The 22,450-nt window shown below is 40.5% G+C and overlaps 1 protein-coding gene across 2 annotated transcripts in view; it reads left to right on the forward strand.

Moving 5' to 3' along the window:
* Positions 1 to 22,027, forward strand: part of LOC104091138 (transcription factor MYB15-like) — a 71,427-nt gene extending 49,400 nt beyond the window's left edge. The window contains exons 1-3 of one of the 2 annotated variants that reach the window (XM_009596416.4): positions 20,330 to 20,569; positions 20,765 to 20,894; positions 20,985 to 22,027. In XM_009596416.4, the coding sequence (XP_009594711.1) occupies positions 20,419 to 20,569; positions 20,765 to 20,894; positions 20,985 to 21,519 (816 nt within the window). In that variant the 5' untranslated portion in view covers positions 20,330 to 20,418 and the 3' untranslated portion in view covers positions 21,520 to 22,027. Of the gene's footprint in view, positions 1 to 20,329; positions 20,570 to 20,764; positions 20,895 to 20,984 lie in introns of those variants that run through there. The other variant, XM_070197097.1, reaches the window with a different exon arrangement.
* Positions 22,028 to 22,450: the final 423 nt, after the last annotated feature.

Consider the following 22,450-nt stretch of genomic DNA (forward strand, 5'->3'; position numbering starts at 1 on the left):
ATCGAGACTTCATATTCAGTTTAGTTTTGTCTTTATTCAGTCAAGAGAGCAGAGGGTCTATATATATATATATACAGTATTACACTATTTTCACCACCATCGAGCTATAATCGGTAGGCAGGCCCCTATTGGGCAACCTCTGATCAGATGGTAAGTTATATATACCGAGCCTACTGTGGCCGAGCACCTATGAGCGAGCCCAGGATGGCCGAGATATAGAGCCCAGTATGGCCGAGCGCCTATGAACGAGCCTACTACGGCCGAGCATTTACATATACCGAGCCTTATAGGGCCGGACATTTATTTTACTTAATATATTGAGAGAGTTGAGTCAGTATCAGCAGGTAAGTATATCTCCAGACCATCTTTGACTCCCAGTTAATTTCAGTTATCATATTATCAGTTCAATTTCAGCTTTCAATTATTTTATTGCCTTACATACTCGGTACATTATTTCGTACTGACGTCCCTTTTATGGGGGCGCTGCATTTCATGCGTGCAGGTTCAAACAGACAGACGGGTAGACCTCCTCAGTAGGTGTTTCCCTAGTTCAGCCTGATCGGTAAGCTTCACGTCTTTCGGAGTTGCCAGGTCTAGAGTTTTGTGTACATCTTATGTATATCTGTATATATGTTATGGGTAGGTCGGGCCCTGTTCCGATCATAGTACATCTATCAGTAGAGGCTTGTAGACATATCCTGTTGGTTAGTGCAGCATGTTAGGTTTGTAGGCCTGGTATGTATAATTTGGTGGTTTGTCAGCTGTAGTAGCTATGACGGCCTTTTCAGCCTAGCTTTATATTGATGTTTAGTTAGCGCTAGTTTCCATTCAGTTTTATATTTTGTTTCACAAATTGTCTTGCAAGGTGGCCCCATGGCCAAAGTATGACATTATGTGTTCAGAATCCCTTAGTCACAATTTGGTACGCCAGTCTAGGTGAGGCACCGAGTGCTTGTCTCGCTCCTAGGTTCGGGGCGTGACATAAAAGGCCCACTACGAAGCAGTAAAAGAAGCAAGCCCTTGGAACTGTTCTGAAGAAGAAAAAAAAGAGAAGAAAATGAGGAGGTTGGTGAAAGGGGGAAAGCTGGAGAATGAGGAATAAGTTCTTCCAGCACTTATTATTGATGTTAAAGATGAAGAGGTGAATGAGAAACCAGTTTTCTTAATTCGTAAGTCCTCTAAGAAACGTATGATTCCAAAATCCAGGAGAGAGCCATCTGTGAAAGTTGTGGAAGTAGAAAATGTTGAGGTAGACAAGTCTGGTGAAAAGGTATCTGAAATGTCTGGTGACAAATTGTTTGAGAAGTCTGCAAAGAAAGAGAAAAGTGTGATAAAGTCTGTGAAAAGGAAGGTTGGTGACAACGAGGAACCCGGTTCCTCCAAGAAGGCCAAAGTAAGTGTGGTCAAGGATGAAAGAAGAGCTAACCTGAGAAAACAGAGGGTACTGTGGGGAAGAACATTTTTCCTTGACATTCTGGGCATGACAGGGATGTGTCAACTGATTGATATTTGTGAGTTTCAAAAGTGGACTCACTTGTTCACCAATGAGAGTCCCAAGGTATATGAGGAGAAGTGTGTAGCTTCTACGCAGACATGTTCACAGTGGAAGATGATAACATCTGCTTGAAGGTGAACGGAGTAGACTTTGTTATGGATGAGGCTGTATTGGGAAACATTTTGGGAGTGCCTACTGAAAGGATCTCATCCATTGAGGGGACTTGTTCTCCCAATTTCAGAAGTGCCATTCTAAAGGATGATGCTGTGCAACAAGGGGAACAGGTGCACAAGAAGGCCCTCCTGCCAGTGTACAAATTGTTGTTCAAGATAATGAACAATGTATTGCTTCCACGTGCAGAAAGGAGTTCCATTACATCAAAAGCAAACCTATTCCTCATGGAAGCACTGGATGCCTACACCAATATCAATCTGCCAAGTTTCATGATCGAGCATATGAAAAAGTGACAGACTTTAAGGATGGTAATCATGGGTTGACTTATGGGTTCTTGCTCACTAAGATGTTTAATTTCTTCAAAGTTCCTTTGGGAAAAGCAACAGTGGGAACTCGAAAGCAGGCCTTCTCAAAGACCACCTTGGAGGAATGTGATTGTATTGATAAGAAGGGGAATTGGAAGCAATTCCACTATCTCATAATTGATTGATGCTCACAATGCTGCAAATGAAGAGATAAGGAGCTTGAAGGCTCGAAATACCATTCTTGAAGGGTAGCTTAGTTAGGCCCATGAGGCACCTGGTTCCAGCAGTTCATAAGGCACACACCCTTCTGACCAAGAAAAATGCATATCTTAGGAAACAGGTTGAGGACCTGAAGGAGCGGAGGCTTAACGAGAAAGTAACTGCAAATACTCGAATGGATATTCTCCTCAGAACCCTGGCCTCTTTATCCCTGCCTTCCCTTTCTAGTGCTCCTTAAATCAGTTCCCTTCCCAGTGTCCAGTGAAATGTTGTATGTCCTACCCTAGTCCTTTATTTTTTGTTGTTTTATGGCTGGTACTTTTAAGTTATTAGGATTTGTGAATGGTTGTATAACAATGGTTTTACTACTTCTTTTCTCCTTTCTTTAAAATTAATGAGCATCTCTTTTTTTCTATGCATGTTATAAGCTCATGCTCTGTTTTTAGCCATGCTTGTGTGCACACATGTGACATGAGTTAACTATGCTGGACTTCTTTTTACTTATTACTTGTGAATAATATTTTTATGATGCCAAATGGGGGAAACTTAATTGAGAGGGGGAACAAGTTTCGGGGGAATACAGGAAATATTGTATGGTAATCTGGTCCTCAAGGGGAACTTTAATTATAAGTTTGTCATCATCAAAACGGAAAAAATTTATAAGTTATGTGTCTTTTTATATTTTGATGATCTAACAAATTTTATGATAAAAACCAGATCGGGAACCTGTTACACACCCTCAACGTGCCAAAGCACAACAAATCTCAAGTCGGGCATAAGTTTCAACAACTAGAGTCAAATAAACGACAGAGGGAACATATGACATCAGTTCTCTTGCTGACTGTACCAGTCAACTACTCACACTTGTAAAGTCGGTGCAACTGTTCCTCAGCACATACGCAACAGTGCAAACAGTGCAGCAATCACTTTATTGGGAATGCCTTATACCGGATATTGCTTGTATCATCCAAGTGACATCACTTGGATATTATTAACATGAAGCAAGGTAAAAATATACACTTGCATATCTAAAAATCAATTGAGTTTCCTCTCAAGTGACTTCCAAGCTTCAAGAACAAAGAATAAATAGAACGAAGGACTAGTTTCCAGTATTGTATTATTATATGTCCTTAGTTGTGTTGTACTTTTGTTAAAGTGATCCACTTATAATTCCTACTTAGCTTAGTTAGAAGCATTGTGTAGGAAACCATTTGTAAAACCATAAACCTTGTATTTGTGTCTTGGCTAGAGTTAGTCGAGTTGTGAGCTTTGTAATAGAGTTATTACAAAGAGGCTTGTAATAGAGTTATTACAAGTAAGTGAGGGATTAAGAGTTTAATTCCTAGGTTACAATAAGTTGTAATCTAAAGTTGCTCGGTTAGTGAAGTTGAAATCTTACGATTGTAAGTCGTGGTTTTTAATACCGTAAGATGAGAGTTTTTCACGTAAAACTCGATTATGTCATTTACTTATCTCTAATTGTATGTGTTCTGTGGAAAATGATAGAGAACCAGGTTCTCTGTATAGTTTGGTGGACCTTAAGCTTCCATCAGTTCCTAATTTGCCTATACATCAAAGGAAAATGTCAAATACTAAAGATCTGAATTTCATAGCTATTCAAAAAGAGCTATGGGGGATCTTTTTCTTTTCCTTACCATTTTTCCTCTTGAATAATTTTTTTATTAAATATGTTTTTCATAATATTAGAAACAAAACAAGTAATTTGTGATATGACATAACATTCTGTAGCCGCCGCCGCCTCAGCAAAGGAACACAGTGATGTCTGTTTGCTAACATGACCAAGCAAAATAAATCATTTAAATGAATAATATATACTAATAAAGTAAATGAACAACAAATCAACATAGTGCCTTTATAGAAGAAACCTAATGAATGATATGAAAATAGGAAGAATCATCTTGTCGTGGCATGAACTAATGTTACGCGGTGTCTTCCTGAGATTCCTTAGAAGGGCAACGCAAGGCTAAGCATCCGATGTCCATATTAGTTACTATCCGCCAACTGGAGTCCACTCCGTACGCTAGATGAGATTGTCAATGTCGTACGGGAAAACCAATGTCAAGAGCAATTGAGAGAACAGAAAAGAGAATTGAGAATAAAAGAATGCTTGATTGCATTAATGAAAGTTATTATAGAAAGGTAACACAGTGTTGGGGGGGAGAGACACTAGTACAGAGAATTGTTTACTTGCTTTAAATTTTAATTTGCTTGATCCCCCTAATAATGCTTTAAAAAAATAAACCAAAGTTACAGGACTGACCTAACTAAGCTAGAGAGATATAATGAAAATACAGGAAGTAAAACTACTTTATATTTACAATGAAAAGGACTTAAATTCCTACAGAGTTGAAGCAGGTCTGTTGGCAGCAACATTACCTTTAGCATAAGAGTCTGCGCACGGCGTTGTCTGCGCATGCGGCGCTGTTGGCATCTGCCTGTGGCTGGGTGCTAGCGAGGGCTATCGATAGGGCGACATAGGCACAGACGCACTTGTCACTTGGCGCGGCCAAGACCACGGGGCCATCCATGGCACTAGGCGTTGGGAGGCTTGTTAGGACACCATGGGGCACGTCCAAGAGGTCATGGGGCATGGCTGGAAAGCCTCCCATGACATCTTCCCCCACCTGAGTTGGCGACGTCCTCGACGCCTTACTTGCAAGATAATCATCGATTAGGATCTTGTAGGCTTTGAGGTTTGCTCCCCTCTCCCAAGTATTCTCCTCGGTATCACAGCCCTGCCATTTTACCAGGAACTCTTGGTTATCTTTCCTTGAAGCATGAATCACCCGATTATCAAGAATAGCTTCTGCACGCCTTTTTCCTATTGAATTAAGGTCTCGAATACTGGGTATTGTGAGTTGGCTCCGCAAAGGATCCTCCATGTCTCCCCAAAATGGTTTCAGAATGCTAGCATAGAAGACTGGATGAATCTTCCACCAGGCTGGGATATCCACTCGGTTTGAAACTTTTCCAATGCGCTTCTCAATGGATAAGGGTCCAATGTAGTTTTGCAATAGGCGAGGGTCATGGACCCCTCCAAAAAAATATCTCTTGGGGATTTTCATCAGCACTTTGTCTCCTACATCATATTCAACAAAGCGACATTTTGATCAGCATGCTTTTTTATCTGCTTTTGGGCTTTGACAAGATAGCTCCGCACTATCTTCAAATTTCGCTTCCATTCCTTCGATAAGCTAGCAGCTTGAAGAGATTTTGATATATTTGGGGCATTCACAGTGTGTGGGAGTAGCGGTTGTTGTTCGGTAATAATTTTAAAAGCGCTTCTATTTGTACTAACAATTTCAAAAGCGCTTCTATTTCAAAAGTGTGGGAGATTTTAAAAGTTTGATTGCTTGATCCCCCTAATAATGCTTAAAAAAAATAAACCAAAGATATAAGACTTGACCTAACTAAGATAGAGAGACATAATGGAAATATAGGAAGTGAAACTACTCTATATTTACAATGAAAGGGATTTAGATTCTTACAAAGTAGAAGCAACTTTGTCTTTAGCATAAGAGTCTGCGCGCGTGCAGTGCTGTTGGCATCTGCCTGTGGCTGGGCACTGGCGAGGGCTATTGATGGGGTGACATAGGTACATACGCGTTTGTCACTTGACACGGTCAAGACCACGGGGTCGTCCATGGCGCTATGCGTTGGGAGGTTTGCAAGGACGTCACGGGGCGCATCCAAAGGGTCATGGGGCATGGCTGAAAAGCTGGCCATGACACTAAGCATATTTCTCGCTATGAATTGGATCATGACAAACAACACTAGGTACAACTTCTTCTTTTTTTGAAAATGAAAAAGAATTCCGTCATTTTCTTTTTTATAATAAGCCAAACGGAAAGTCAAAATAAGAAATAAATTTTTAGTCCAAGAGAGATGTCATACCTCTTTATGGTCCATCATATATGTTTTCGACCCTCTTGGGATTTCTTTAATAATGAATTTACTAATAGTGCATTATCAAACATCTCAAGAAAAATGGCGCTGTAAATTTGATGATTGATTAGTAACAATGCGGTCAAATCCAAACTCACATATACTAAGAGAAGTGACTAAAGTTGTGTTCAATATAGCTCGTGCTATAAGACCTTAAAAAATGCAAATATTTGTTTGTAGTCCCTTTTATAACAGTGATTGTGATTGATTGCTAACTTTATGATCTTCTCTCTTAAGAATATTAGCTGGACGGACCTCTGAATAATAAATTCCTTGTTTAGTTCTTAGGTCTTTCTTTGTCAATTTGTTGACTGACATCAGCTCTTGTTACCCTCACAATCTGTGCATTTTCCTCGTGCCGAGTTGGATCCTTCCTTTTCTTTAGCTTTATTTATATCCTTTTATTTTGTTTTATTTGGCAAGCTTCCTATTGGTTGTTTTTATGTACCAAGAGAAATACAGAATTTCTAATGCTTGAGATTCCTTCGAGTACTCATCCACCATAACAAGTGGATAAATTAAAATAAAAAATATAAGCAAATGGATTAGATCACTCAGATATAAGAATTTTCTATAGTTTTTCTACAAAACCGTGTGAATTTCTAAGTTCCACGCATAAAATAATAACCTGAGCACATGGACTTCTTTAACTAGATTAGACTAAATGTAGCTACGCATTTAAGTTTGACCACACACCTATATGTGGACTTATCGAACTAACAACAAGTGGTTGTATTGTATTGGGTAAAATATGATATGTTACGTAGTCGTCTAAGAAGGGGACACATGGAGTCAAAATTGGGAGGGGTGTAAAACCACGCACAAGCACCTTGTGTGTCACTAAAGAGGGCAAATCCATAAAGGATTAAGTATACTGCGCCTGATAACATTTAATGAAGAATATTCCACAGTATTAAAGAGTAACGGCTCATTAATGAAATCTGAGCATTTATGTTTACGGTTAGGTTTTCGTTATTACATTCCAAAAATTGTGATTAGTGGTGGGCCCGACCATTACGTCCAGAGCTATAAATAATAGGCTCAGCCATCCTTGTAAGGACGGTTTTTTCTGGAATACAATGGATACACTCTAAGGAGCAATCTAATATCTTTTTGCACCCTAGATTGTTAAATATATCATCATTGTGCCCGAAAAACCTGGTTCCGGGGATCTTTGAATCTACCATTTCATGTACATTTCCAGCCAAGTATCTTACATATCAATCAATTAATTTATTATCTTTTGGATCGAATTGACCCATCTGTCTAAAAATCACAAATAAATTTAGTTGTACCGATTTTCGGGCAAACAGTTTAGCGCCCACCGTGAGGCCTAGACAGTCGCGTGGTTAAGTTGATCCTTATCTCTTTCACTCAAGATCTTTTGATCATTCTTGTCTTAGCAAAATCTCAAAAAATAAATGGCAATCAATACCGACAATAACGCTCGCAATTCGGTGGTTCAAGGGGAAAACCTCAATTTCGAGGACTCGATCAGTGACACACGCAATGAGGGGTAAGATACCATGCTGGTGTATGATGGGATGTACCCCAGACAAGTACGGGAGGTGACTCCAAATGATGCTGACCAAGGGCACATAGCAGATGCGGTAAGGAGCCTGCAAGAACAACATGCAATTATTCTAGGCCACCTCATGAGGCAGGATCATGTCATGACGGAGTTAAAACAGACGCTATCAGACGCTTCAAACAATGCAAGCGGGCGGGATCCGGTTCCTCCCATATTTCCTACAAACCAAACAACACAGAGAATCGACAACAACACTCCCAGGGCTGAAGCTGGCTCTGACGGAGCTGGGGGGAGCAGATCTGGCTCAACAACGATGACGATCCGTTCAAGGTAGAACTCTTGCAGTTCATGAAGGAAGTAAATGCCTGCATGGACCAAATCCCGGGCGCTCCCTAGTGTTTAAAGGCCCAAGCTCGAAGAGGTATATCCAGTTACTGTACAAGCCGAATGCAGCCCTAGAATTGATACCAAAATGATTCAGAATGCCTTAAGTGACAAAGTACGATGGAACCTCAGATCCATAGGAACACATCATCACCAACACAACAACAGTAAAAGGAAATGATCTGGCGTACTATTGAAAAAATTTGGCGAGGCTCTCACGAGGGGAGCCTTGACATGGTACTTGTTATTGCCCGAGCATTCCATAGATTCCTTCGAACTGCTCGCAGATTCATTCATCAGGGCCCATGCTAGTGCCACGAAAGTGCAAGCCCGAAAGGCCGACATATTCAGGATCGCGCAGGGAGAAACCAAATTATTACAAAGATTCGTTAGCCGTTTTCAAAAGGAAAGAATGTTGTTACCGGTTGTCCCGGATGAATGGGCGGTTGAAGCATTCACAAAGGTCTTAAATCCGAGAAGCTCATATGCTTCCTGAAAGTTAAAGGAAAGCCTACTCGAGTTTCAAGCAACAACTTGGGCTGATGTCCACAACCGGTACGAGCCAAAGATAAGGATCGAAGATAATCAGATCGACTTCCTTTCATCAGCAAAGGGATGGGAGAAGAATAGGGAAAATATGAAAGATGATGTTGCCTTAAATAGACGAGATTCAAGGGGTCGGTTCCTACCATACGAGCAGATAGAAGATCGCAGCAGGAGCTTCCGTCGGTAGACAAGTTTCTCAGTGATAGGAGAACTGATCGCGGAAGGAATAATAGATCGTTGCAGGATAGAGAGACCCCGGGGCCACGAGGTCCTTTCTATCCAAAATTATCAGAATATAACTTCAACATCATTGTGGTGGAGTTAGTGTCGTCCATGAGAGATATCAAAGAGGCATGGTTCCCAAGACCAATAAGGTTGTATTTCGGCCACAGGGACCCAAATTTATGGTGTGAATATCACGACACTAATGGTCACAAGACCGGAGACTGTTGGCACCTCCGTGAAGAAGTGGCAATGCTGTTAAAGAATAACCACTCAGGGAATTCTTAAGTGGCCGGGCCAAAAATAACTATGGCCGGGACGGGGACGACATGAAAACTCCGAGATCAAGAGAGGAACCTCCACACCAAATGATCAACATGATCTTCGGAGGGAATGAGATTAACAGGATCACTTTCTCGGCCGCAAAGAAGACAAGAATATCGACAACCCATAATAAGAGGCCCCGAGAGGACGATATAAAATTTACGGATGAAGACGCAGACGGATTACTGCTTCCAAACAATGACGCACTGGTAATAGCTTTAAATGTGTTAAAATTCAAAATTTAGCGTGTTTTAGTGGATCCAGTAAGTTCCGTCAATATCGTACAATGGAGAGTTTTGGATCAAGCTAAACCCACCGGGAGCATTGTCCTGATACAAAGCTCCTTGCTGGATTTAACCTCACAAGCATGACAACCCGAAGGGAGATTTTGTTGATTACAGATGCCGAGGGCGTAATGGAGAAATCTCCCTTCGAAGTAGTAGATGGGGACATGGGATATAATATCATCATGGGAAGACCATGGCTGCACGAGATGAAAGTTGTGCCTTCAACATACCACTAGTTGCTGAAATTTCCAATGTCGGAGGGGATCAAGCAGATAAGAGGTGATCAATCGGCAGCAAGGGAGATGAACACAATCTCGGTCTCCCATAACAAGGGAAAAGAACCTGCGGCATAGCAGTTATCAGAATCGACTTACGACCCCAAACCAGAAGACGTTTCCCCAGGAGTAGGAGAGTCAGAGCAATATCATGTACCAAGGTATTTTCAGGTACCGGAAAAAATGGACGCAATGAAATCCACGGCAGAAAAGCTAGAGCAGGTTGCACTATTCGAAAAATTCCCAGATAGAAAATTCCATTTGGGAACAGGACTACACCCGGAGCTCAGGCCAGATTTTATTAAAATCCTTAAAATTAACGTCGATTGTTTTGCATGGTCGCACGAGGATATGACAGGAATCCCGACAGAGATAGCCATTCACAAGTTAAGCTTGGACTCGAGAATACCTCCGGTAAGGCAAAAGAAGCGCCCTATTGTAGAATCATGGAATAAATTTGTTAAAGAAGAGGTAAACCGCCTACTTAAGATTGGTTCAATCCGAGAGGTAAGATATCTGGATTGGCTAGCTAATGTGGTAGTAGTTCCTAAGAAAAATAATAAATTTTGCATGTGCGTAGATTATAAAGATCTTAATAAGGCATGCTCGAAGGACTCGTTCCCATTACCAAATATCGATCAAATGATTGACGCTACGTCCGGGCACGAGTTAAAGAGTTTCCTCGATGCCTATTCCAGGTATAATCAGATTAAGATGAACCCGGAAGACCAGTAAAAGTCTTCATTTATTATAATTTTCGGTACTTATTATTACAATGTTAAGCCCTTCGGACTAAAAAACGTCAGAGCCACTTATCAACGGCTCGTAAATAAGATGATCGAAAATAAAATAGGAAAAACTATGGAAGTATATATAAACGATATGCTTGTTAAGACTATGGATGCAGGTCACCACCTGAGACACCTGCAAGAAACGTTTGACACTCTGATGGACAAAAATATGAAGCTTAACCCCGAGAAGTGTACTTTCGGGGTCGGTACAGGTAAGAATCTAGGATTCCTAGTCTCACAAAGAGGAATTGAGGTGAACCCCGACAAAATCAAGGATAAAGAGGATATCCCGGATCAACTATTCAACGTAAAGGAAGTACAGAAACTCACAGGCAGATTGGCGGCTTTGAGCAGATTCATTTCCCAATCATCGGAAAAGTGTCATCGCTTCTTCGCGCTGCTCAAAAAGAAGAATAACTTTGAATGGAAGCCGGAGTGTCGACAAGCCTTGAAGGAAATGAAGAAATACTTGTAAAGCCCTCATTTGCTCTCAAAACCTAAAGAAAGAGAAGCATTGCTAGTCTACCTGGCGGTCTCAGAAGTTGCGGTAAGTGCAGTATTAGTCTGGGAAGAAAAAGGTATGCAATCCCCTACATATTACATTAGAAAAATTTTATCGGGAGAAGAAACTCGCTACCCACATCTGGAAAAATTGGTCTTAGCCCTCGTGGTAACCGACCGAAAGTTGAGGCCCTATTTCCAGTGCCGCCCGATAGTGGTGGTGTCTACATTTCCTCTGAGGAACATCCTCATAAACACAAGTTGTCGGGTAGATTGGCCAAATAGGCTGTCCAAATGAGCGAATTTTATATAGAATATAAGCCACGAACTGCGATTAAGTCGCAGGTCCTGATTGACTTCGTAGCCGATTTCAGCTCTGGGTTGATGCCCCTGACCTCCAAAGAGGCAATAATGGAGTCAGAGCCGACATCGAGATTTTGGACCTTATTTTCGGACGGAGCTTCAAATATGAAAGGGTTCGGGCTCGGAATAGTCCTGGTCATGACTATGGGGGAAACCTTAAGGGAAGTCATCAGGACAATCACTTTAACTAACAATGAAGCGGAGTACGAATCTTTGATTGCAGGGCTCGAATTGGCCCGAGGGATCGACTCTGAAGCAGTCAACATCAAATTTGACTCGCAACTGGTGGTAAATCAGGTCTACGGAACTTTTGATACCAAAAATGAGTGAATGCAACTGTATGTGGTAAAGGTTTAGGCCTTGTTGTCACGGTTCCAGGAGTGGTCAATAACCCACGTCCCAAGGGAAGAAAACGTGAAGGCAGATGCGCTAGCAAATCTGGGCACATCAACAAAAATTTAGGGACCAGAATCGGGGGCAATAGTTCAACTGATGAACTCATCCTTAGACACGAAGGGTTACTATAAGGTAAATTCGACCAACCTGGTCTGGGATTGGAGAAACAAGATAATCGATTATCTCAAACACAGGAAATTACCCAAAGACCCCAAGGCATCGAGAGCGCGGTGCACCAAAGTCGCGCGATACAACTTCGAGAAGGGTCAGTTATACAGAAAATCATTCCAAGGCCTGCTGGCCTGATACTTAGGCGTGTTTGAAGCCAGCTACGGTATAAGAGAAATCCACGAAGGAATATGTGGTAACCACTCGGGTGCAGATTCTTTGACGCTGAAATTAGTCTGGGCGGGATATTATTGGCCCAATATGGATCTAGATGCCAGGGACTTTGTACGAAAATGTGACAAGTGCCAACGCCACGCACCTCTGGTACACCAACCAGCAGAACCATTGCATTCAACTATGTCCCCGTGGCTATTCATGAAATGAGGGATGGACATCGTCGGACCTCTACCACCGGCTCCGGGAAAGGTAAAATTTCTTTTAATTTTGACTGACTATTTTTCTAAATGGGTGGAAGTAGGTCCTTATCAAAATATCGGAGAACGCAAAGTGATCACCTTCCTGTAGGAGAATATAATATGCAGGTTCGGAATACCTAAGGAAATTGCATGCAACAACGGGCCACAGTTTATCGGTGCAAAGGTCACAAAATTCTTTGAAGATAAAAAGGATTACCTCGTCACCGTACCATCTGAGCGCAAACGGACAAGCGGAGTCAACAAACAAAACAATTGTGCAAAATCTGAAGAAAAGGCTAGAAGCAACAAAAGGCCGCTGGCCCGAGGAATTGCCGGGGGTACTCTAGGCCTACCGAACAACCGTCAAATCAAGCATAGGAGAAACTATGTTTTCCCTCGTGTATGGTGAAAAAGCTTTGATACCGGTAGAAGTAGGGGAGCCCACTTTAAGATATTCCCAAGCAAATGAAGAATCAAATAGCGAGGCAATGCTAATCAACTTAGAACTTCTCGAGGGACGCCGAGACCTGGAACATGTCAACAATCAAAGAACCAACCTTCGTTACTTCAAAGTAGGGGACTTGATCTTGAGGAAGGTGACTCAAAACACCCGAGAACTCAACGCCAACAAATTAGCCTCTACATGGGAAGGCCCATATCGGGTTTCAGCTATCACCGGTAAAGGGTCATAAGAGTTAGGAAACCACAATAGAGACAAGTTGCCCAGCAACTGGAACGTGGCTCATATCAAAAAAAAATTACTGCTGACAAATAACAATCAGACGGAAAGTATGTGTTGCACTCTTTTATCATTCGTTCTGCTTTTTATCCCAATTGGGTTTTCTCAGGCAAGGTTTTTTAATGAGGCGACAACCACAAGTATACTACAAAAATATGAGTAATAAGTTAATCTTTATTTCATTAGCAAATTCCCACCGGGAAGTTAAGTTTGCTACCAAACAAAGGTCACACGATCGTTCACGAGCACAAAGCACTCATCAGTGCAAACTTTGAAGATATGTTACCTAGCGAAGGGTTACGTAGCAATTCATCGGTGCAAACTTTGAAGATAAAGACTTCCAGTATTCAAACATGCATTCTTCGTGTTAGAACACTAGGGAGGGATAATGATATGATTACTAGGAAACTCTGAATGCCACATCAACCGGAAACTAAAATCCGTCAAGGCAACTCTGAATGCCACGTCTATCGGGAATGAAAATCTGGCAAGGCAACTCTGAATGCCACGTCAACTGGTAACGAAAATCCGGCAAGGCAAATCTGAATGCTACGTCAACCGAGAATGAAAATCCAGCTAGGCAACACTGAATGCCACGCATCATCGGGACCGAGGACTGCACAGTCAGCCTCGAAGAAACAAGACAGCCACAAGTCATGGCAGCTTCTTTCCTACGTAGCAAAATGCATATGTAAACTATGAAAACGGAAGGAATGAAATGAAATCCTTTTCCTTTTGTCTTGTTTCTTATTTACACGATGAGCTAATTTTGTCATTTGAAAGTTAAACAAGTACTTTAAATGTTAGTGCCGTAATGAACATGAGACGTCCTCTTCAAGAGTACCGTAAACATAAGAGGGCCCTCTCTTATTAAAATCCTCTTGTTAAAGGGTTTTTTCTGGAAGAATATATGCCCGGAATCGAAAATGCTATCGGGAAAAAATACACCCAATACCATATATGAAAAAGACACAGAAACCGAACTTGCGCAAATATTTATTGAAACCCTCACGCTGGGAGCCCTTTTTTGCAGCCAACCCAAGCTCACATGCCTTGGTAATCTCGGCATCAATATCAGTATCACCAGCTTTGGAGTCTTCTAAGGTTTTTCTCCTCATGATGTACATGGAGTAAGTTTTCTCAATAACGAGGGAAGCCTCTCGGTGCTTGAGTTCTTCTTTGAGCTCGGTGATCTAGGTAGAAAGATTGTCCCATGTGGACCTAGCAGGTCTAAGACTGACATCTAGATCATGGACAGTTGAGCTATAAAGCCTATTGTGCTTGATAGTCTTCTTATACCTCTCTTCCAACCGAGCATGTCTTTCCCCCGCGGCGGCAAGTTCTTGCCTTAGGATTCAAGGTTTCTTCTAAATTAGTTATCCTTTCAGCAGAAGCAGCCTCACGATCATTGGAAGCAAGAATGGCATTTTGGACCTCAGCCCATTTAGCCTTAACTTCATCAAAGTCGGCCTTTAACAGCCCAACTTCCTGGCTGAGGGTCACCACTTCTTGCTCACTTTCCTACAAATAGGTTTCCAAAAGATGAGCCTCGGCGGCCCTGGATTCCAGCTCTGGTAGGCGAATAACAATCTGGTCCCGTTCCACCAAAAGCTGATTCCATTCAGAAGAGAGTTCCTCCTTCTCACAGATTAACCTTTGAATGCCCTCGGAAGCAAGGAAATTGGCATGCAAGATAAAACATGGTGAAGATTAAAATGCACTCATTCATAAGCTGAACAAAATAACAAAGAAAGAAAGGAGCATACCACTACAGCCTTATGCATGGAATTGTTGAACAAACACTCTCCCGAAAGTGTCTGAATCTTTTCCCAATTCTTCTCTGAAGACAAGGGCTTCAGATAATTTTCAAGCTTCACCGGCCAGGAAAGAAGGTTGAACCCGGTAGAGACCGAAAGGTTAACACTCCTCCTCACCTGAGGATCTTCAGAAGGGGCAGCACAATTTTGCCCCAAATTCCCATGAACAGGGGACTGAGGAAGAGGAACGCCTTTAGCACAGTCAGGTGCGGCCGTTGGAGATGATGAAGATGAAAATGATGCAGCAGCTGCTGGTGGCGAAGAAAGTGGTGATAAAGCTGGTAAATAAGAAGAACTGGAAGTAGCTACACCAAAGGCAACATTGATAGTTGGGTGCTCACCGATCGAGGATGACAAGGACCCGGTACTCTGCCTCACAGTACCGGATACAATAATTGGGACCCGAGAACGAGAGTTGGAATTTTCCAACAAATCAAACTCTTCCAAAATTGCCGAGACATCATCCTCGGCAGGTGTAACTGCTTCAATAGGTTGAGCATCCTGTTGAGAGGATAAGGATCGCTGTCTTCTATGAAGAGAATGTAAGGCCCCGTTAAAATTTTCTAATGATTTAAGATTTTAAGGTGCGTCAATAGTATTTGATAATAACGTGTTCGAGTATTAAAGGAGACCCATGGGATAGAACCACATCCTTTTGAAATGAAAATATATGTTTAGGGTGTGTTGGAATATACTAAGGAGTTTTGTGAATGGCAAGAACTTGTGTGGAACAAGTTGGATACATTAAGTGGAAAGGATATCCCAATTTGCACAATATCCTACTTCAAATGCATGCGGCTACTAAACTATAAATACTTAGGAGGTAATATACCTATCAACGTAAAGCCCTTTGAGTCTAGTTTCCCACTCATCAAACCGTTTGTCATTTGGATATGTATACAAAAGGTTATGGCTATTTTACTGGACCTGTGTCATATGCGCGCCCAGATGCGCGGTCGTGCATATTTGAGAGCTTTGCCTTGTGTGCGCGGCTAGATGCGTGGCCGCACATATTTGAGAGTTTCTGCCTTATGTGCGCGGCCACTTACCCAGGTGCGTGGCTGCACATGTAGGAGCCCATTAAATAACCTCAAAGATGGGTAGAGAGAGGGGGTAAGTCATTTCTTCAAGACTAGGGCTTTCTCTCCACCACCTATCCGGCCAAGGCTTCCAATACACACCTAAAGTGAGTTTTTAAGTGTGTTTTTATGATGATTTCACTTCTCAATCACTAGTTACAACAAGGTTTTGTATTGGATTCCATAGGATTTCTTCAAAATCTCAAGAACACCCCAAAAGTTGACTTTCAAGATTTGGTCTATAAGAGGTAATCATTCACCCTTAAACCTACATGCATGGATTGTTAGTGAATAAATGAGCAAGGAATAAGTACTAGCACTTATGAGATGGTGATTGGAAGCCATAAATACTTAAACTAGATTATTGAATGTGGTAGATATTTTGTAATAGGTTAATTAGTAAAATTTGATAGATGTGATTTCATTGATAATTATAATGGTGCTAAGAAGGTAGTTAGTGGACAAAGGATGTTGTAGTATATCTTATTAGTGGTAAGGAGGTATTGTTGGATGAACAAACACTGTTACTAGAGGTAGTTGAATGCTATGCACTCTAGGTATTTGATAAAATGCCAAAATGACCAAAAACCTGGAAATATTTACTAATATTGGTCCAATTGAATTATGTTGATGTACATTGAAGTTGTAAGAGTAGTGAGTGATTTTAATATTGCTAAAGAGCTCCATCAAGGTATGTTGGCTAAACTTTATCTATTAGAATCGAATTCCATAATGTTCCCGTAAGTTTCAAAGTATGCGTTGCGTATTAAAATGTTATGGCTTTGAGTTGTGTCATATGAAAGCTAGTATGACAAATTGTGTGAAAAAAACTCGATATGTTTAAAGCTCAAAATTTCTCATATGTTTACCTAAAGTGTTGATTGAAAATATCTTGTTGTTGATAATCTATAAAGATGCTTGAAAATAAAATAAGTGAATTGGGAAAAATGAAATAAGTGAATTGATGCAGGTGGTTCATCAGCGGGCACCTTTGGTCCTCGTTAGCAGTTACTCCCTATTGAGTAGGTTTTGGTGATCCCTACTCTATTCCGGGCCTAATATCATTTGATGTTGTACTTTGTATTTTGAGGTATAGGGTCTTGTTGCCGGCATTTTCATATTACTCTTCTGTTGTACTTAGAGGCTCCGTAGACAGGTTGTGGGTGGTGTTTGATGTGGGGAATTGAACAAAAAATATTGGTATTTGGCAAACATGTTTTTCATTATATCTATAAACTTGTAATATTTTAAAAATTATGAACGAAGTTGCTAATGGAATGAAATGGGAGTTATTAATGAAATCTTTTTAGTGTTTGATTAATGGAGTGCATCTCCTCTTTATTCATGAATGAGTTTGGGTAGAAGAAAATCTAATAGGCTTGCTCGGCCGGGTTCACTCGATTGAGCGCCGGTCGTACTCCCCAAGTTTGGAGTGTGACAGAGAAGCTCCCTCATCACTAGCTTCTTCATTATCAATCACCACGGTGTCTATGACCGGCCCGGAGGGAGGACCAGCCAACGTCGCCACCGAAGATGGTTCGGGAGCATCAACCTTTGCCCTCTTATTCTTCTCCCCGGACGCAGAAGAACGCCTTCTTTTTGTTATTTGTTCTCTGGCCAGGGACTCCGTGAAGAAATATTTATTCCCGGAGTAGTTCTGGAGGCACCCGTTCGAGCAAGCGCCTCCTGGAGCAGCCTCACCGCATTAGCAGGGTCGGCCAAGATATCCTCTTCGGGGATCTCGACTGAGCCCGGGGATAGACCTAATTTGACAAACAAGTTAGAAGATTCAGCCAAAATTCACCTACGCAAAAACTGAAACAGAGCAAATTATAGTTACCATGATTTTTGGCCTTTCACCCATATTTAATGGACAGTTCTTTCCACAAGTGGATTTCGGGTGTGGTTATGTCCAAGATCTTTTGAACCCACCTATCTAAGCCTTCTACTACCGGTGGGACCCATCGTGTCGCTATAGAATACAGAAGTTGAGAGATCAATACAGGCATAATAAGCATTTTGAGGAGAAGAATGTACTAAGGAACTTACGGGAACGGTTCCAGGCAACCGGAAAGGATGAGGTCGTTTTTGAAATGATATCACCAGAGGCAATTGCTACAGATCGTTCCATCCATCCTCGGTCATTATAATCATCCATGCTTAATATCAAAGCATAGTGACCACGTTTGCAAAGATTTATTACCCCCCACCCCCCGCGAAATACCTTGGGTGAATACAAATTCATCATGTGAGCCAAGGACAACTCTTCTCCGATTTCAGAACACAAGCGCCGGAGGCAGGCAACCGTCCTCCACACAGAGGGGCTTACCTGTGCCAAACATACTTGATAGCGGAGACAAAATTCTATTATCATAGAATCAAGTTCCCCAGTCAAACAAAACGTACCCAAGGTAAAGGGATACGTATAAAAATATATGAAACCCTCTCTGGGGAGGGTCACTCGCTCTGATAGATCGGAAGCGATGATGTCCAAATTGGGGCAGCGACAGTCTTCCTTCATAGTAGGGATACTAGAAGGATGAATGGAAGATGGGTACATGCTAATCGCCCATGAACGAGGGTTATCAGTAGGGAATTTCTCCTCAAAATTCTTCGAAACATTAAGTCTCTTGGGGATTATGGAACTTACTGTTGAGGGAGTAGAATCTTCGTTTTTGCTTTTACTTTTCGAAGAGCCAGAACATTTTAATAAAGAAACTATTAGAAGAAGGGAAGAAGAAATTCTGAGTTTTGGGAGGAAATAAAGAAGAGATGAAGAGTAAGAATGCAGGTTTAAAGATCAAGCAACTAGTAAAACTCAAAAGAGAAGGGAGCTGATACGTATAGGTAAATTTTTGGGCGGCAAAAATACTTAGCTCTAATTACCTCGATAATCGGCAGAAGGCGTGCTAAATCATAAGAGGACGCGTGTTCTAGGCATTAAATGCGGAAGGGCAGACGTCTAATCAACCGCCAGTGACCGACAAAAGGAATTATAGTATTTTTTGCCAAAAAAGGATTTTTACTGACTTTCCGGTAACACAAAGTTATGTTACCGGAAAGCATGGAAACTATCTGTATTGGGTTAAATATGGTATATTATGTGATCGTCTGAGAAGGGGACACATGGAGTCAAAACCGGGAGGGGTGTAAAACCGGGCACAATCACCTCGTGTGTCACCGAAGAGGGCAAGTCCATAAAGGGATTAAGCATGCTGCGCCCGATAGCATTGAATGAAGAATATTCCACAGTATTAAAGAGTAACGACTCATTAATGAGATATGAGCATTTATGTTTACTGTTAGTTTTTCGTTATCATATTCCAATAATTGTGATTAGTGGTGGGCCTGACCATTACGCCCACTGAGCTATAAATAATAGGCTCAACCATCATTGTAAGGACGACTTTTTCTGAAATACATTGGATACACTCTAAGGAGCAATCTAATATCTTTTTGATCCCTCGCTTGTTAAATATATCATCATTGTGCCCGAAAACTTGACTCTCGGGCTCTTTGAATATACCATTTCATCTACATTTCCAGCCAAGTATCTTACATATCAATCGATTAATTCATTATCTTTTGGATCAAATTGGCCCATCTGTCTAGAAACCACGAACAAATTTAGATGTACTGATTTCCGAGCAAACATGTATCTTGTGAATTTTGGAAATACACTTCATTGTTTTCCTTTTCATTTAATTTTGTGATATAACTAAGAAAATAAATTGAAAAATCAAGTATCTCGAAAATATTTTAATTAGTTTTAGGAGAAAAAATAACATATGTAAGGCGGGTTTGAAATTTTCTGTTAACTCGTCGAAGCACTTCATCAAATTATTGCTTTCACTTATATGGTAACTTTCCAACAATTGATCATTCAGAAGTCACTTAAATCCATATTACTTAATCCAATTAAATCAGTGAGAATTTATACTGCTTTTATTTTATAGTACTATGATTTAAGAATGTGACCAAATAAAATCATACAGTCAGTAAACGTCAGAAGCTAGCAGGCCAAAACGGGTGGAATATGTCTTTTAAGATTGATGTGGGAAAGCAAGAATTCATTTTTCCTTTTCCTACTCTAACTCCCAATCTGATATCAACAGCTTGTCCCTACGGCCAATCTCTAGAAAAATTCAACTTCTCCTTCAAAGAATTATTATAAAATTTAGCCTTAAAAAGATATAAGACGAAAAGCACTAGGGGACAAATTACTAAACCAAAATTAAATGTAGTGCAGCGATCGAGTCCCTATAGCTTTCCTGGAAAGAAGGCTTTTATTAAAGAATTTCATATATACAGTGAGTGGGAAATATATTTTGTATAAATTCAGGTTTACAAAGCAAGGCCAAAAACTATACAAAAAGCAGTAAAGAAGTAGGTGATCACTTGAGCTTCTCTACAATCATATATGCCAAGATTACCACCACAGCAGCAGCAGAAAAGCACAAACATGGAGGAGATAAAGAAGGGAGCATGGTCTCCAGAGGAAGACCAAAAATTGAAAACTTATATCATGAGATATGGCATTTGGAATTGGAGCCACATGCCCAAATTTGCAGGTTTGATTCATTACAAATAATTTCCAATATCAGATCCAACATGTTAATTCTGATAATTCATTCTTTGATTTCTACGCATGCATTAATATTTCTACACATGCACTAAACATACTTGTAACCCTAATTAATTCAGTGTGTAAGTTCATTAATATGTTCTACTTAATTAATTAGTCTCGTGAACGTACATAATTGCAGGGCTTTCAAGAACGGGGAAAAGTTGTAGACTCCGATGGGTGAACTATCTTAGCCCTGATGTTAAAAGAGGTCCCTTTATCATGGAAGAAGTCGAAATAGTCGTCAAAACCTATCAGGAACTTGGAAATAGGTGAGACGAACTTCTAATTCTGAGTTCTTTTTTTTGTTGTTGAAAGATTTGAAATGTAATAGAAGTAGTTGTGTATTATATTATCTCTAGATGGTCAGCCATTGCTGCAAGATTGCCAGGAAGAACAGACAACGAAGTTAAAAACTTCTTCCATACACACTTAAAGAAGCATTTGGGAGTGTTGAAGAGTACTACTAGGGCAAGAAGCAATAAAAGGGCACTGAAGAAAACCAAAGGAAATGCCGACAAACAATCACCTGATGTTTCTTCATCAGACAGCAGCAGTATTGTTACATGTGAAGAAAATAAAGTGAATGAAAACCAGACGATGGGCGTTTCTATGAATTTATCTCAAACATACCAAGATTGGTTCAACATTGTCGATCAACCAAATATTGAGATGGAAATTAGCCCGGTTATATTGGAGAGCAACCCAGACGATGGTGGTACTTATGATTCCAACTGCCAACAACTTCATGATCAGTTTGAGCACTCTGATGAGTACGTTTCCGAATATTACTCCAGCTTTAACTCAATTGACCAGTTCGATATGAGTTCATTCTGGTTTGATGAACTTTGGGATGTCGAAACATCTGATTTTTTGAGAGATGTTATAACTAATTAGCACCTATGTCTCACGTCTAGCACTTTTTGGCCTTTTTAAGTAAACAAAGCCAACTAGAAAATGGGGATTAGACAAACTTCTAAGTCCTACTACTTGTTTTAAAGTATGAAGAGTGGTAATACAAGTTATGTACTCTTTCTCATGAGATATGACCCAGTTGCCCCGAATATGCAGATTCTTCTTTTTCCAGACTTGAGCACGTGGCACAATAACATGACAAGGCTACCTCAAATTGTAACAAAGGGCAGAAGTACCTTTAATTTAATTTCTTGCTTGTATCCTAACTGGATATTGCCATAAATAAAATGGGTATAAATGGGGTTTCTCCGGAGGTTCTTTTTTCCTGCTAAGAAGATAGCCAAATATTTTAAAGGCGGAAATTAAGGTTGTTCATTAGAGAGAAAACGATTGCGGAATATTAAATCCCAAATAATGTTAGCGAAATTGAGAGAGAAAGCATAAAGAAGAGGTTAATCCAAAAATATAATATTGTCCCCAACTAAGCATGTGAATCCCAAGTTTTCGCTCAAATAACATTTTACTTTATTGCTTATTTGTATTTTCACTGTACTTATTACTCCCGGTAGCTCTAGGCCCGGAACCAAGATATCTACCGTTTATTCCAATTTTAAGGCTAAGTGTATATTTTTTCTCTAATTCATCTGTTATTTTTGGATCAAATTAATTTACTTGTTTATAAATCACGTAATATTTTAACTGTATCGTTTTACGGGTAAACAGTTTGACACCCACTGTGGGGCACAGACAGTCGTGTAATTGTATTGTTCCCTGCTTCTACTTCTATTATTAACTTGTTTGATTCTTTGTTCTTAGCAAAAATTATTAAAAATGCCAGATAATGATGTTAACAATGTACACAATGTTGAGGCCCAAGAAAATCAGCCTCAGGACGAGGATTCAATCAGTGATT

The sequence above is a fragment of the Nicotiana tomentosiformis genome, chromosome 3 (genome assembly GCF_000390325.3).
Source record: "Nicotiana tomentosiformis chromosome 3, ASM39032v3, whole genome shotgun sequence".
In the NCBI taxonomy this organism is placed as follows: domain Eukaryota; kingdom Viridiplantae; phylum Streptophyta; class Magnoliopsida; order Solanales; family Solanaceae; genus Nicotiana; species Nicotiana tomentosiformis.